The 12,100-nt window shown below is 33.1% G+C and overlaps 2 protein-coding genes across 2 annotated transcripts; one reads left to right on the top strand and one right to left on the bottom strand.

Annotated features, from left to right (window-relative positions):
• The first annotated feature begins 376 nt into the window (after nucleotides 1–376).
• On the top strand, nucleotides 377–3,071 carry LOC110816074 (Pectin lyase-like superfamily protein). Its single transcript, XM_022044105.2, has 5 exons — nucleotides 377–922; nucleotides 1,178–1,367; nucleotides 1,464–1,670; nucleotides 1,771–2,006; nucleotides 2,898–3,071. The coding sequence occupies exons 1-5, from the start codon at nucleotides 564–566 to the stop codon at nucleotides 3,043–3,045; spliced, it is 1,140 nt and encodes a 379-aa protein (XP_021899797.2). The 5' UTR covers nucleotides 377–563; the 3' UTR covers nucleotides 3,046–3,071.
• A 4,720-nt stretch (nucleotides 3,072–7,791) lies between these two features.
• On the bottom strand, nucleotides 7,792–9,732 carry LOC110816065 (protein IQ-domain 26-like). Its single transcript, XM_022044093.2, has 3 exons — nucleotides 9,139–9,732; nucleotides 8,853–9,059; nucleotides 7,792–8,742 (listed from the first exon to the last, which is right to left on the bottom strand). Exons 1-3 carry the CDS (start codon nucleotides 9,526–9,528, stop codon nucleotides 8,062–8,064), a joined length of 1,278 nt encoding a protein of 425 aa, XP_021899785.1. The 5' UTR covers nucleotides 9,529–9,732; the 3' UTR covers nucleotides 7,792–8,061.
• Nucleotides 9,733–12,100: the final 2,368 nt, after the last annotated feature.

The following is a 12,100-nucleotide window of genomic DNA, read 5'->3' as shown; positions in this document are numbered from 1 at the left end:
TTTGTGTGTATATTAATATTGCAGCCTAGATGATCCGAACCCTACAATTTGATGAACCCAATAGTTTAATCAAATTAAGTATCCTGCTTTTTGGACGGCTATGATTGGAAGTTAGGTCATTGGAAACAAAAAGTTTGGGTATCAAATTATTGAATTTAGGAAAACATGTTATCACCACGAATATATTCACCTTCACACAGGAACATGAGGAGAGACACTCACGGGCAGTACCAAACAACAAGAAGAAAAAGCGCAAAGAAAAGAAAAAAAAAAAACCCCTTGTTTTATATAAGCGAAAAGTGTAAGGTGTCTGTCTTTGTGGCCTAAATTGATTGTCTCTGCCTTCGCCTCTCTCTCTCTCTCTCTCTACATGGATTATTGTCTGTAGAAGCGCCCGTGACCTCTAACTCTCTGTCAATTGATTCTCTTATTCAACATCACTTTCCACCTAAAGCAAAACTACTAACCAACTCCTCTCTATATATATACCCGCACACACATAAACCATACATAGGTACATCTCAAAACAATAGCAATTATTCCTTCATCTTCGTCTTCTCAAAATGTTGAGAGTTCAATTCATTTTCTGGGTTATCCTTCTTGTTATTCTTGTAAGTTCAACGCCTACACAATGCCATACTAAAGGACTGAGACCAAGAAACTCTCTAAGGCGGCAGAGAACGGCCAACATGAGTCGAACAGAGTTCTCAGAGCAGCAATTCATGAAGTGGGTCAAGTTTGTTGGCAGTCTGAAACACTCTCTGTTCAAGGCTGCAAAGAATAAGCTCTTCCCTTCTTATACAATCACTGTTGCCAAGAACCCATCTGCTGGAGACTTTACCAAAATTCAAGACGCCATTGATTCTCTTCCTTTTATCAATCTTGTGAGGGTGGTCATCAAGGTCAAACCAGGAGTTTACACGTGAGTTTCTTTAAAATTTGTGTCTTTTTGTCCTGGTATGTTTTGGATTTAGTTTGGCAGCCATGAATTCTATTTATTATTCATAGGTATACATGGATATTAGTTGTCACGTTATTTCTTGTTCAGTGTGAAACAGGAAGTTGATTCCTATTTGGTTTGTTTTTTTCTGAAGTGTAGAAAATGAATGTGTTTATGATGATGAAGCAAGGAGTGGCAAAAAGTTACTGTATTGAAAAATGGAGATGGTTTTTGCAGGGAGAAGGTGAATATACCTCCATTAAAATCGTTCATAACCATAGAAGGAGCAGGAGCAGATAAAACAATAATTCAATGGGGAGACACAGCTCAAACTCCAGGAGCAAGAGGCCAACCTATGGGCACCTACAATTCTGCTACTTTTGCTGTCAATTCCCTTTATTTTATAGCCAAAAACATCACATTCAAGGTAAATTATCATACATATTTTCACATGATGAAATTGTCTACATATATTTATATATATATATATATATTAATAGAAAGAAAACAATGGTTGAAACAGAACACAACGCCAGTTCCCGCTCCAGGAGCTGTAGGGAAACAAGCAGTGGCGTTTAGGATATCAGGCGACACAGCAACATTATTGGGTTGTAAATTTTTAGGAGCACAGGACACTCTGTATGATCATCTGGGTAGACACTATTACAAGGATTGTTACATTGAAGGCTCTGTTGATTTCGTCTTTGGCAATGGCCTCTCTCTGTTTGAGGTTAGATACATAATTACATCATTCTCATCGTCATCATCATTTATGTACTACATATATGCATATATAAGGAAAAATTAAGGGTACAAGAAAAACTGTACAGGGATGTCACGTGCATGCAATAGCACAGAATGCAGGGGCACTAACAGCACAAGGAAGAAGCAGCATACTAGAAGACACTGGGTTCTCCTTTGTGAATTGTAAAGTGACAGGTTCAGGAGCTCTGTACTTGGGCAGGGCTTGGGGTCCCTTCTCAAGGGTTGTCTTTGCTTATACTTACATGGACAACATTATTCTGCCCAAGGGCTGGTATAACTGGGGTGACCCCAGCCGTGAAATGTACGTTCTTTTTACTATTTTTCTTTATTCTTTCGTTATTTGGTTGAATTTTAAGTCAAATTATACGTTATCTTATGTTTTCGTTAGAAAATTGTATTATAATTAATACGTAATTACGAAATATATAAATCTCTATTAAAAGAACTGATTAGAAACTTATTAGTTACCAAATTTGTTGTTAGTATTGGATGGTTAAAGTGAAAAGAAGGGTTGTGGGGGTGATTTAATTTTTGTGGTGCATATTTGGGCTATAGTGGAGAGAGGCGGTGCCGTCACCTTTCACTTGCTGCTACTCTAAATGACAGTGGCATTATGTTCTTGTCTCATAGCCTTTTTCCTTATGCATGCTATCATATACAACACCTCTTTCATCTCCACCAAAATGAATCTACCACCCACTTTCTTCTTTTACATTTTTTTCATTTTTAACAAAATTCATATGTTTCATTACTTACATAATGTTTATCCCAATAACATTACAAGATTTAAACTTACATTTTTGTAGAGTAAAATAAAAGTACTAATAATTCAATCAATAAATGATATCTTGGTTTTTTTTTTTGCGGTAGAAAGGGTACTTTTGTCACATGATCAGAAAACTATTAGGCTTCTGGCAAGGTCCAGACTTCCCAAACCCAGGCTTACCTAACCTTGCAACAGGGGAGGCCGCTAAAGTTAATGTATATTATATACATTTGTGTATATGTACGTATATGTCATGGCTGTTTCTCCAACTGCGAAGTCTACGTGTAGTGCACCACAAAAGCCCACCTACTCCTACATTGCATGATTCCCTTTTTTTAAACTCAAACAAAACTTATGGTAAAAGTTTGTGGGTGAGTTTATTAATTATATATAATTAATTGTATAGATGTTATTGTTGTTTTGCAGGACGGTGTTTTATGGGCAATATAAGTGCACAGGACCAGGAGCAAGCTTTGCAGGGAGGGTGTCTTGGTGTAGAGAACTCACTGATGAAGAAGCTAAACCTTTCATTTCTCTTAGCTTCATTGATGGCTCTGAATGGATCAAATTATAATAATAATAATTTAATTTAATGATCTACCTCTACTGTTTTTTCTTTTAAAAAAATTCGCATATATATATATATATACACACACGGTTACTAAAATATTTTTTTATAAATTTATGAATCAAACGAAAATTAAATCATCCTGAATAAGTAAAGAGACCAAAAAAACACATATAAAGATTGTTCAAATAAAAATAATATTTTCTTAAACAAAATATGAGATGTGCCAATCTATTTTTTTCCTCTTAATTATATATAATTAGTTTTCAAAATATCTATCATTATATATAATATAAAATATCATAGATATTACATAGTTAGGTCATGGTGGTATATTTTCAGCCCATAAGATAGATCATAACACATGTTGCAGAAGTCATCATTAGAAAGTTTTGCCCATACTATTTTGGTACATGAATATTTATATGATCATATCCTTTTTTTTTTTTTCTTAGAGAAGAAGCCATCTTTTTTTTTTTTTTTTTTAAAAAAAAAAGTTTATAACTTAAGAAATTAGATGCCCATTAATGTACACATTCAAGTTATTCAATTTTGTAATCCTAGTACATGAACATGCAGAAATTTAAAATTTAATAATTTCAATTAGTCTTTTATTTAACTTTATGCATAGATATTTATAAATTCTAATAAATACCTTTTATAGATTATATAAAAATCTAGTATTTTCTATTAATAATCTGTATTAGTAAGATATATATATATATATTTTTGTGTATAACAATTAAGTTTTGCTATTGTAATATCAATAGGATAATTATATTTAATACATAATCGGAATGAGAATACACGAATCTTATTTTGTGTTTATATTTTTAAACATTATGGACAGCCCAATATCTAAAAGTCTATATTAAACAAAATTGAACATAGTTAAATAGAATATAAGATAAACAATGTGTTCTATTAATTTTTCATTTAATTAAATTATTATAATAAATCTTCGATTATATTCATCAAAATTAGAAGATACATATTTTTCAAATAATTGGGCAAATTAAAACGATATCTAAATTAACTTTCAAAATGAATGTATATTCGTCCTCGGTTAAGTTGAGTAAAGGATACTCCACTAATAAATGAGGTTCTAATTGCTATGAGTTTGTACTTCCATATATAAGTTTAGGTACTCATCACATTTCGAGATCATATATGATTCTTCTTAATAAAAGGGTTTAATTTATCATCTAATAAAAAATCTTCGTAGCTCTCTTATTTCAACATTTGGACGGATTTCAATGAATTAATTTATCAGTTGAATAAATTGTTGATGTTTATAAATATTTAGTTGCTTTCATCATGATCCGTTTAATATTTTTTTAAAACTTTGAATAATAATAAAAATATAAACACATGATTCATCTTTGTATTATTTTGAAAATATTTAAATAATATTTATAACTTTTTTAAAAAAATCAGTCTTGTACTTTCAAAACCTCTCCAAATCGGACTCTCTTCTTTAAAAGTATTCAACATTGTACGTATTCATGTCACATGGCTACTGATGTAACGACATAATTCAATATTTTGTTTATAAACAAAATATTTATGAGCATAGGTGCAAGTTTACGCGGTGGCATCTACATTAAAGCTAATTAAACATTAAATTCTAATTTTTTAGTTAAATTTTTTAAATATATAATTATTATTTTTATTAGTAAAATAATTTTAATATTTAAAATTTATGTAGTATATCATTTCGTAGTGAACTAAAAATCAAATTGTATTTTTATATTTTAGTTTTTTAAAATAATTAGTTATTAGATACATTATCACATCATTTTTTATTTTTTATTTTAAATTATGAGTAAATGAGATTTGAAATTTTATCTCTATACAATGTATATAATCATAACTAATAAGGAAATTATGTTTCAAAAAATTAAGAAAATGTCATGTGACATTTTTCAATGTATAAGTAATATTTAAATGTTATTATATCTCATATTTATTTAATAAAATTTGTCCTCATTTTCTCTTACTTTCCTCCTTGCCAAACAGTGAACTCTCTTAATTTCTTCCTCACTTGTTTTATGTCTCCACTGTTCTTGGTCCTCTCTTTCTCTTTTGCTGTCCTTGAATTTCTTCACTCAAATTCTTTTTAATCTCTCTTTTTCTTCAGTACTTTTTATTATGTATAAACACATATACATATATCGATATTGAGTTACGTACCCATATGAGCAGTCACGTCATAAATAATAATTACAGAGTGATTTATTTGAACAGATTATTCGTATGGAAGAAACAAAAAGATTAATTGCAAATGGCATTAATTAACTTAATGATTGAACCTTTTCTTTTTGCCAACTCTTACACCCGGTTTGAATTCATTCATTATTAGATTCCTTGAGCCGCATCGTATGGCTGCAAAAGAAGGTGGCCATTCAAATTGCATGTGCATTTGGGCCCATTTTTTATTGGAACTAAGACTAGAGGCCCGTCGAATGATGATGGGCCCCATCCTAAACCCCACGTCAGCTGCCTATATACATGTGTGTGTACATATATATATATATATATATATATAATGCAAGTATATTTTCCGAATTGGGACATGACTCCAATATGGCTTTCAGCCCAACTTGTCAGATTAAAATAAGCGAAAGAGAGACTCGTTGCAGTTTGCAGGAGGGAGACTCTTACATACATAACCCAATTGTGTTGCACGCACTTACCTTCACAAATGACGTCTACATTTTATTTTATGTATATATCTATTAATCATATACACACACAAGACTTTCAATTTGTTTGTTGGCAGAAACCTCTTGGTTTATTTTAAAAGATACTAAATAAACATTGTAGGCTTTGTGAAGTCCAAACTACTTTTATTGAGAGATATCAAGTACCAAGCATAGCATTAGGAGATCCCAAAGCTTTGTACAATCATTAATATGCTCTATCTTTATATACATACATATAATAAACATTAACATAATTCGAGCTCCCCCCGAACAATTAATTTACTATATATAGTTTTGTCAAAAATATATGGTTATTATTAACGTATTGGGGGGATTGAATTTGAAATTCAAATAGTATGTGTGTGTGTGTGTGTATAGAGTAGTATATTTATAAAAATATATGTTTGTATAATATAGCATGCAAAATGGGATAGAGGAAATTAGGGCTCTACAAAACAAACACCTGCCTGCCTAATTTGCATCAACACGGACTACGAAATATTCCACTCAGAAACAATAATTATTATTCTGCTTCCCCTTTCAAATTCAAACTGGCTGCTGCAATTTATAATAATAATAATAATTTAGATTCGTATTATATGTGTCAAATCGTAATGATTATTAGTATATGAAATTAGCGTAGCTGGAAATCTCTTTGGGAAAGTGAAACATTTAACATGTGTAATCATATAAGAATCTCCTGAAAGTTCATTTCATTTTTCATTCGCCAAAAGCTATGATTCTACATCTGTCCTTTGGCCCCCCCAACCCAAAACAATCTTCTTTAGCTGTTACAAATTGATTATATAAATTCATATTTAATTAACCTGAAAATGTTGCCACCCAATATATATACAATACATCTTGCTTTATTGAATTTAAATATATTATTTTAGTTGTAGTTTAAAGTTATCTTTGTTTATACGAAAAAAAATAATAAAATTATAAAAAAAACAGTATTATAATTCTATACAAAACTTGATATGAAATTGTAAGATACATCTTATCACTTGCATATTAAATAGTGGCCTACAATTTTTCCAAAATTATCTCAAAGGGCTTGGAAGCATGTCAATGATGACTACACCTATAGTTTCCAATTCATTCAATACTTTGTCGGTGAATCATAAACTGTGTGTACTTATAAATTGATCCACGGGCAAAATTTTATTTTTACAATAAGAAAAATTACTAGGCACACAAGCATAAATCATTACTTGAAAAATATGACGAGGTTTAAAGATGTATCGTGTCATTTTTTTGAGACTATATACATCGATTTAATTGGTTCAAAAATGTTTATTGTGTATACAACAATTAGACATTTAAAACACAAATTCTTAATAATTTAATTATTATGAGTTAATTTAGAAATTTAAATTGATAAACTGATTGTTTGTGAGAGATGTTGTTATCATGCGATCTAATCAAATTGTTAAGGAGTCCGTACGTGTGGTATGAGTTTAAGGACAAATAAAAGAAAATTCCAAATATTAATTTCAAGTGGGGCCCACACGGATTAAATTGAAACTATCAGATGCGATTCTATCCACTAAAACTACCGTGCTCCCGCATCAACTCTCAAATCAAAAAATTGGAGGGAACACGCCATGAGAAAATAATCAGTCTGCCCATTCAACGGCCATCTTTCAATTATTCTCCCATTTGAAATTAACCCATTATATATATATATATATATATATATATATATATATAAAACATGTGCACGAATATCGGTGTTTGGTTAATGGTAAATTATCACTTGTTTTATCTTTTTAACTTACGATATTATATAATATGCACACAAATTAATCATGGCGTCATCACAATTTTATCATAAATAATATTTTTCTTGGGTGTTTGTGCACGAGTTGATGTTTAATCAGTTCGAGAGATTTAATTAATTGAACTTTTTAATCTAATTGAGAGTAATAGTCAAGATTAGAGAGTTGTAAAGAAAGTTTAACCTCTTAACCTTCAACTAATTACTTCAGTGACTCGTAAAAAGTTCAAAAAGAAAGAAAAATAGAAAGGAAATCATTAGAAATTTGGTGAAAGTCGTCTTAATTATATACCATCATGACAGGCAGGGAGAGAGAGAGAGAGATTGATACAAGTAACTAAAACTAGGACAAACAAACTATTTACTTTCACAATTGGGTTTGATTAGGGTTTTCTGAGAAATTTAAGATCAAAGAAAGAACAAGGAGTTGAACCAGATGGGGGTTTACTTGTATCCTGTGCTATCTGTTCTATGCTTTGCTGGGTTAGGGATGAAACAAGTAATGGTAGCAATAAAGAAGAAGCAGATGATAAATCAAAATTTCCTCTGTATGGAGTACCTCTCTGGTTCTCTACTAAAATTTGTGGACCTTTCTAGCTTCCCCAAGACTGCATTCTTGAAATTGATAGCTTCTTGAACCTGCGAACACGATCTCTGCATCCTCACCCCACTAAGACTACTCCTCGACTCCATCATTTCGTTTAGCGACAGTCGCTTCTTGGGACCTGGTTCTGGCCTCTGTTTAGGGGCACTGTGCGATCTCAATTTCGCTTTGAATGACTGTGTGTTAGCCATGTAATTTGGATAATTCCCCAAATTATCAGCACAGACGCTCTTTGCGGGTGTGAGCGGGGGATTACACCCACAAGAATTGATAAATCTGGGCGTGCTCTGTGCTGTGGAGAACCTGCATTCGTCTCCGGTTAGGCCCCATTCGGAGTAGGAATAGTCTTGAAAATATCGGGTATCGGGTATGGATAAACGGGCTGGAATTCGAGATGGGAGAGGAGAAGAAATTGTTTGATAATATGGGTCGTCACTGAAATCTGAAACAGAGGTGTTAGTTCTGCGAGATCTTGATTTAGGCCTGCCTGTGTCGACCTCCACGATTTTGGGGGTTTCTTCGTTAGGGTTGAATGCAGAGTCAAGAGATGCAGATAGTCTTCGGCTATGGATAGAGACTGTGTGGTCACTTCTTGTTTCATCAAATCTCTCCTGCAACCCCCCATTTATTACAACAATTCACAAAGTGGCAGACAACAAAACATAGATCCGGAAAACTGGAGACGTAGAATTTATAATAAATGCAGAGAGGATGTTTTTACCGTGGATTTTCGTGCTCGAATTTCAAATCTGTTGGTAGCTTCACTGTTAATGAAGCGACGAGCTCTGTGAGACCTAACACTGGTTTGAGCTCGTATCAGTGCTTGCATACTGTGAAGTGTAGCAGCTGCTTGTTTCCGCACCAAATAGCCCCGGACCAGTGCCTGTAACTTCACCAGTGCTTTTAATGCTCTCAGTGCTTTTCTTGCCTGTTCATCAAATTCAAAATTACCCCACAAATTTCCAGACCAAAAAAAAAAATGATAATAATCTGATTCATCCGCTTACCAAGTAACCTCTGAACACAGTTTGGATCTTGACAGCAGCCCATTTCTCACTTCCTCCGCCAAACATAGTACCTCTGCCATGGCTGGTGAGTCGAACAACGGCGACAGCGGCCTGTGCCGCTGCAACAGCCGCATCAGCCGCTGCTGCAGTTGCGGCGGCTACCGCAATGGCGTGCTTATTCTGTTCCTTGTGTGTATCGTTGTAGTAAGATCTTAGCCAAGCAGCCTCGGCGGCTGACAAGTTGGGTGGTATGGTTGAAGGGTTGTGACACAAGCCGGCGATATCTCCTCCTCTGGCGGACTGGCCAACGATAGTAGAGCGGTTCTTGTCTCGGCGGTCGGTGGTCTTTATCCCAAACAGGCTTTTTAGCCACCTCGTTGCTCTTCCCATCTTCTTTAACTGTACTTGCAGAGTGGAAGAACTACAGAGAATGAAAAGAGAGAGAGAAGAGTAATGGGGGAAAAAGGGCCTTAAAAGTGAAATCTAAAAATACCCATTTGCATTAGAAGGCTTTTTACATTACAGCTCATATACTCTTGTTGTGAAAAGTGGAGATTCAGAGTTTAAAAAGTAAGGAAATCTTCAAATGGAAAAGGAAAAGCAAAATTATAATAATAATAATTAAGAAAGAGAGAGAAGTAACTCTTCATTCCACTTACCATTTCAAATTTTTAAACGGTAATTTATTCTTGAAAAACTGCATTACGTGACAAAAACATGCTATTTTACTAAATGATAATTGCTTGGTAGAATCAGATTCTGAATAGAAAAGTAACTTAAAGTGGGAAAAAGAAAGAAAAGAGTGGCTCATCCAATAAGAAACTGAGAAAAAAAAAAAGAAAAGAAGAAGGGTAAGAGTGAAAAGACGATTACTTTGTGGAGGGACGTGTCCTAAAAAAGAAAGATACCTCAGGGTCCTCTGCATCTGACACTCCCGTGAACAGCCTTACAATTTTCTACCTATTACCTACACCTCCTCTCTCTCTCTCTCAACTAACCCCATCAGTAAGTCATTCTCAAAAATCAATAATTTCTTTACTACAACAAAACCCACTTCAATAAATACAAAAACAAATTAACCCATCAATCCACACAAGTTAAAAATATTTCACTGTTGAAGTTTTAAATTTTAATCATTTCCCATCTTGAATTATTCCTGCACTTACTCCATTCTCCTGTCAATTTCTTCCCTGCCAACTCTGTAACGCCGGTTAAGATTGAAAACAAAGTTTCCTACCTCTGCAATGGATGTATGTAGATGTTCATGTACTTTCTAAACAAACCTCTCTGTCGTTTCATATTCACAAACATGAATTAAACCACAAATTTCAAATTTTTCTTCTTTTAAAAAAATTTAGTTACTAGCAATCAATGCCAACTGGTGAATTGGTTCTCCAGTACTTTGTTGACTATATGCAGACAAGTGAAAAAAAAAAAAAAAGAGAGTCCTTTGCATGTCGCCATTTACGAAAATGGTGCTATCCTCCACTGTTGATTCTTGCATGGTACATACCGAGCAGGGTAAAATGGTAATTGAAAAGATTGGCATCTAGCTAGCCTTGGTTTTGAAAGAGCCAAAATTAAATCTAATAAACAAAATTTATGTTTGCTTTTTTCTTTTTGTGAATATAAATACACGTATATGTGTATCTGCAGTAATGAAGAGGGAAGATCTACAGTGATGTCAAGAATCTGAAATGCAGGTAGTGAAGGAAATTCTCAAAAGATACGTAGGTTTGACAAAGGGTGAGAAGGTGTTACTTGTCTAAATCTAAAATGACAAACTCATGATATCTCTAGGTTGGATTTGATAATTTAGGGAAAACCATATCACAGAATTGTTGGTTTGTGTGATTAGCTTTTTATACTCTCCCCCCCCCCCCCCTCTCTCTCTCTCTCTCTCTATATATATATATATAAAAATGTGTATGTTATTTTCTTCTAGTGAATCTTTGTGACATGATTGTTAACATATAAACTGCATGATTAAAAAACCAAATCATATTTATATGTCCAGCTGAAGGTACTGAATTGGTTATTAGAATATCCAAGAAATTAACTAAAAGTTAGCAAATTGAAATTTCAATTACATACATATTGACGAATGATTATCATTCACATAATTAATACAATAAGAAGAGGTAGTTTCTTCTTCTATTTTTAAAGAAGAAAAAAAAAGAAAAAGAAAAAGCAAGCAAACAAAAACACATGTAATTAATAATAAGCTGTTTGAATCAGCCATGCATTAATGCTCTTCTTGGAAACAAATTCGTTGCTTTTGCTTTTGGTTGTGTTGATTGAAGGGAAGGTTGGGACCATGAACAACTGGCTCCATGCGCATTATATATATGTATATGTATATAATATTTGATGGGCTTTGCATGCATGCTGAAACCTAGGAACTTAATTGCACCCTGCTGCCTTCCCATACTTCTCCTGTGTTTTTGGGAGGGATCAATTAATGTTGCTATTTTGTCTTTCTTGCTCGGCGTTAGAGAACAATTTATCTGCCACCCAGTTGCCATTTTCACTTAGTTAACAATTTTTGCTTATTAACATAAGGGCACTAATTCAACTAACAAGTACTGAAATATTCCTTAATTTTGAGATGTATAACAACAGTGTTTTTATTTTCTTTTTTATTGTTTGATAATCATTTGAAGTGTTGTGTGTGTATATAATGTATGTATAGTCTAACATTACTTGTATAAGGTAAGTTATATATATATATATATGCTGATATTTTTATGTGTCTCTATTTTAGAGAAAAAAAAGATAGTGGGGGAAAGAAAGGCAGGGCAGAGCAGTGTAGGGCATGCTTAACCTGAAATCTGAGTAGTTCAAATAAAATGTCTTTTCTATTAACTCACAATAGATCCAAGGTGGGTTCGAAATTTTTGTCATTTGTAAATGGATTGGGCTTAAGTTTTATGAAATCCGCTTCGAATTCGATCCATTACGA

Source organism: Carica papaya, chromosome 7 (assembly GCF_054855325.1).
Source record: "Carica papaya isolate Zhongbai chromosome 7, ASM5485532v1, whole genome shotgun sequence".
In the NCBI taxonomy this organism is placed as follows: Eukaryota; Viridiplantae; Streptophyta; class Magnoliopsida; order Brassicales; family Caricaceae; genus Carica; species Carica papaya.
Note: the sequence above shows the minus strand (reverse complement) of the source record. Positions and strands in the feature narration are given on the sequence as shown.